Below are 5,536 nucleotides of genomic sequence, written 5' to 3' on the forward strand. Positions count from 1 at the left end.
TCAAGTGTCACAAAATTTTTTCCCATAGTATTGATGTATTTTTCTGATCCATGTGTTCTGAAGGCATAATCACCAAAAACTGCAACAAAAAACAATTTTTTTTTTTCCTCTTTCTATTCCTGGGACTTGGTAGTATAATCTCTGAGTTCATTAAGTATGGCTGTTACAAAATGGTCAAGTGTCACCAAATTTTTCCCATAGTATTATGTATTTTTCTGATCCATGTGTTCTGAAGGCATAATCACCAAAAACTGCAACAAAAAACAATTTTTTTTTTTAAACATTTTTTTACGTTTTTTGACAATTTGCTCACAAACAGTGCAGATAATCAAAACTTAAAGAATAAAATTGTTGAATGAAGAAAAAGATTACCTTACGAAACCATCATCATAATTTTAGCATCCTCGTCTGGCCTTGGAGACTCAAATGCCTTATTTAGACCCTCAGATCCTTCAGATGAGTCAGATCGGAAAAATCACCAATATAAAATTCTTTTTACAGTTGTATTTTCTATTATAATCTTTCATTGAAAATTCCTCTTTCTGTTGTAAATTCTAAAAACTGGAATAGGTCACTTAAGTAACTTCACCGATTGAGTCTCATCACCATATAAATGTTAATTTTTTTTTTTTTAATATATACATATTGCTTTCACCTGACTGATAACCTACATTACATACTAGGCCCTGGATGAAATGAGCTTAATTGATCTAAATCTATTTTTGATTGATGTAATTATTTCCTTTAAAATAGTGGTAGATTCTGATTTTGAAATGCAGTTTCTCTATCACTTTTATTAAAGAAGAATCACAAATTTCTTTTTCTGAAAAATTGTTTGTCTTTGCATTATTTTATCAGCTGCCACCCTCATTGAAGGTATATTACATAAAGACATCAATTTAAGTCTCATTATATTAATATATAATATTATATATTTGAATTTTAGATCTGAATGTGATAATGGTTATGTAATAGTAATTAAGTATGTACAGTTGCATGTTGTATTTAGAGCAACTCATAACCATTTCTAAAATATCTATAATATTAATGAATAGTAATTATAGATTTACTGAAATGTAGGTAAAATGATTGATATTAGAATTTTAGTATAACATTTGATAATGGACAACGTATTCTGGAATGTTAGGGATAAATGAAATAGATAGTGTAGAAGTATGAAGGTATTATTTTAATTGTTATCAAAACTTTCTACTGAATATAATATTTATGAAAATTAAATTATCTGTGAAAAAAATGTCAGAAAATTAAATATACAAATTAAATGTTCTTTAACTTCTGTTCATTGAATGGAAATAAATTATAGAAACATTTGATAAGAGCACTGTATACAACTAAAAAAAACAATAAAATAAAGGGTTAAAGAGGGGAGATTTTGTTATGTTTTGAGAATGTCTGACTTTCTAAACTTTTCTAATTTTCACCAGTATTAAAAAGCTCAAAAAAAAAAAAAACTCATTTCTACAAAAAATCATAGGAACATTAATTGTGGTTAGTTTTCTCATTTTTATTTTATTTAATATTGAATTCACTTTAGCATATAAAATATACTTTGCAAATTATAACCCAAAAACCAAAAAAATCCTGTATACATATACCTAACTTTTTCTTTTTTTTTTCCGTTTCAGTGGTTTTCATTTTAATTTTTTTTTTTTTTTTTATATAAAATTGTGGAATTAAAAATTATGAGGAGTCATAAGTAACATAGTGTGATTGATAGTGGAAATGATACATCTATTACGGGTCATCTTAGGTATTGTAATTTTTTTACATATATTAAATCAAAATTAGTTAAGAAAAATTTATTTTATGTTATCAAAGAAAGGAATTTACTAATGAAATATTATTAGAGGGGCAGCTTGTTAATTTTTCTTTCTTATATGATAAAACAACGAATGTTGTTTTACTTTAAAACTTATACAACAATATTAATATTATGTATTAAAACTCAATAATGATCCAAAAAAAAAAAATGATAACGAAACAACAATAAAAAAAAATAAAGGATTGGGAGAACTCGGTAGGCAACTGGAGACATCTCTTAGCCAGAATTTAACAGTTCTAGTCTGTTATATGTTCTGTGTGCAAAACTAACCATTGTAATCATAATCCACATACCATTGTAAATTTTGTAGGTATGTCATTTTATATATGATCTGTACCATGACCTGTGTGAGCAAGACTGCAAATAAATTTGGTTATCAGCTCAATAGTGACCAAGGATATGTGAGCCTCACAGGGTTCTCGGATGACCAGATAGTTTCAGCGTGCGACAAGGTTGCTGTGGAACGAATTTTTGACAGCATTCAGTGGAATTGTAAGGAAATTGGTTTGGCTTTAAAGCTTCAAAAAAGTGTGCGCATCATTATGAATAAAAGACAGTTGGAGACAACGAGGCTCTCCCTTGAGAATGGAGATAGACCATTGAAAAAGGTGAGATTGTCAGATATTTAGGATGCACTCGGGAGAGCTACTGTTTAATGAAGATTCGGTGACTAAGTTGAATAAAAATTTAAATAAGCTAGTGGCCTCTTGCTTGCTTCAGCCTGTGCTAAAGGTCAACATTGTCAACCAATGTGCTCCTGGGTCTTACTTACTCTCTCCAAACTGCTCCCTCCCACAAAGCTATGTCCAGAGATACTGGAAGGCATCGAAACCATGATTCACAGGAATGTCAGGTTATTATTGGACTTCCTGCGAACACATCCATGGTGGTATTGTAAGCTCCTAGGTAGTATTGAGGTTTAGGTTTAATCTGCTGCCAAAGGGAGGCTCCTTTACAGCCCTGGTCCATTGCTCAGTGACTGTCCAATGTACCTGATGCCCTATTCCAATCCACGTTCGATTATTCAGCCAAAATTGTTGGATGTGCAGATAGATTGGGTGTTGATCAGGGACATCGGAGTGTGAGGACTTTATAGCAGTTTCTACGTGAGAATGCGTATGAGGAATGGGCCAATTATAGATGGCAGGGCATTGGAGTATGCCATTTCAAGGAGACCCTGAAAGCAAATAAGTTCCTCTATGACAAACAGATTCTTACAGGTTCTGAATGGTCTAATGCCCTGAAACTTAGCATCAATTATGCACCCTTGCATGGAGTCCCAGGTGTCCAGCGGACAGGTAAGAGAAGTTGGACCCCTCTGTTATGAATGCTACAGTGATTCTGAAACACCAGCACATGTGCTGGGAAAATGCCCCTAACTCCCTCCTCATAACACGCTGACAACACATAGTTAAGCAGGAATTGATGAAGCTCCTTATAGAAAGAGATTTTGCCTTCTTTGACAAGATCTATTGTGTAGATATGGAAGGATCCCTGTGATATGCTAATATGGTCGCTTTCCATAAGAAAGAGAAGTTCATTCTGGATTCCACTGTGAGATATGAAAGTGTATCCCTTTCCTTAAGTATAAGTTCCATGAGGGCTTTGGGTAAAGAGACTTGAACATGAGAGGCTCTGGTTCTGAGCTCGTGGAACTATACCTAGCTCAGCCAGGAGCTTCACAGAGGAACTCGGTGTTGATATCAAGGACGTTGTGAAAATGGCAGAAGGTATAACCCTGGACTTCCTAGGAATCATCCACCATCATCATATGCACGGTAAAGGTGATGTCTTAGTGGAGAGCATGCATATATTGCACATTTTATTTCTACATTGTTGTATATACCTATATAATTTTATATTTGTTACTTTTTTTTTCTTTTAATACATATATTTATTACTTATATATATCATTACTTTTATATTATTTACATATTTATCGATCCTTTTTCTTATATGTGATATATTTTTATAATTATTATTTTTAGCCTAATATGTTTATTTATTCTATTTTATTTTTTTGTATGCATGTGTTAGAGTGCTTTTTTTTTTTTTTCATTTTAATAGATTATAATTGTGGACGACCATGTTGGGTTTTATGTATGTATATTTTTTTTACTATATTTAAAATGTTTACATAATTTTTATACTTTTGACTTTAATTTTGTTTTATGTTTGCTGGAAAAAAAGATAAAGTTTGAATATTGAAATAATGGAGAAATTAAATACACATATAAAGAACAATCAAATGTTAAGGAAAAAAATATGTTAGGGAAACAATACAATTTTATGCTATGACTATTTATATCAATAGTATTAAAAAAAAATTGTTCTTCCCTGGTTATAAGTATGCTGTGTATGAGGCAACCCAATGAAGTTGGGCAGCATGACATTTTTTAATAAAGTGTTTTTCTCTCTTTAATTATAAGTTCTTATTTCTTTATTTTACTGTAATCATTATCAAAAGATTTATACTTTTTAAAGACGTGTGTCAAGCATGTTAATTTAAGATATACTCTAATTATTGCTGTTGTTTTCATTTCAGTATTCAAATTTGAAACCTTCAATCCCAACAAAAGGAGGAATAACAATTCCTTACCATTCTTTTATTCCAAACGTTGAGTTCAAGGACGTGACGTTTGCTTATCCTTCAAGGCCAACTCAGGTATGAAAATTATTTTGATTTTTTTTGTTTTTTAATTTTTTAGTTTTAAATTTTTAAGAATTCTGTGTTGATTTCATTATTTCATAACGACAAGATTTCAATGAAGCTTTTTGTTATACCACTATTGGATTAGATAAGAAGGTATTTCACACAGTTGTCCTAAGGTTCTCACAAAAATTAGTGTTTGAGATTTTGCCAAGTACTTAAAGGAAATGGTATATAAGAAACAAAAAAGGCTGGAAGGGTGGGGTCACAAGGTTCCTTTCTTTTAACATCGGTACCTAATTTCATTTCCTGAGGGAAGGTTTACTTGTGGTCTTTCCATAATATTGACTCTACTAATAATACCCTTACCTGAATAGAGTGAAAAGTTCTGCACTTATCATAATTTACTCACAAATGAAAATTGCAAGCCAAAAACTTGCTATTTTTGATAATTTGTTGTCTTTGAACAACTGTATCTCAGTAATTATTGGATCAAAAAAAGTACTTTTATGAAATTAAAAGAAAATTTTATGTTCTTTAACTAGGTACATTGGCATCATATGCTAAAAAACATGATTTAAATGTTATAAAGAAAAAAATCTGAATTTTTTCACCTCTCCCCTTTAATTAATTTTTCCATTTTATGTCCTGACACATAAAGCACTCTGTTGTTGATTAAATAATTCAATCAGTATCATGGGACACAATTAAAAATACTAATAATAAATGTATAAAATGCTAACCAGACTGAATGCCTGCTGAAAATAACAGATAATGTACAGAAAAACCAAATGACCCACACCTACCTTTCGTTATTAGTTCACTATGAAAGAGTGAAATAGGTTCTTGTAAGCAAGGTATTATTCTTAGTAATACTAAGGTATTATTCCAAAATTGTGTGATTTAGTTGTAGTGGACAGTTATTATGTAGAACAATCCAGTTACTATAATATTGTAAGTAATCCTTCTATTTATTGATCTCAATTTGTATTCTGTAAATTTTAGTATTTAATAATTAATTTAGGAAATAGTTATTTTCGCAT

At 30.6% G+C, this 5,536-nt stretch overlaps 1 protein-coding gene across 2 annotated transcripts in view; it reads left to right on the forward strand.

Annotated features, from left to right (window-relative positions):
• LOC106680400 (mitochondrial potassium channel ATP-binding subunit) overlaps positions 1–5,536 on the forward strand; it is a 47,312-nt gene that overhangs the window by 21,485 nt on the left and 20,291 nt on the right. For both annotated transcript variants that reach the window (XM_014420095.2, XM_067050547.1), the window contains one exon: positions 4,389–4,508. In XM_014420095.2, coding sequence (XP_014275581.1) covers positions 4,389–4,508 — 120 coding nt within the window. The remainder of the gene's footprint in view (positions 1–4,388; positions 4,509–5,536) is intronic.

The sequence above is a fragment of the Halyomorpha halys genome, unplaced genomic scaffold, assembly GCF_000696795.3.
Source record: "Halyomorpha halys isolate HHAL.00 unplaced genomic scaffold, Hhal_1.1 Scaffold260.1, whole genome shotgun sequence".
Lineage (NCBI taxonomy): Eukaryota > Metazoa > Arthropoda > Insecta > Hemiptera > Pentatomidae > Halyomorpha > Halyomorpha halys.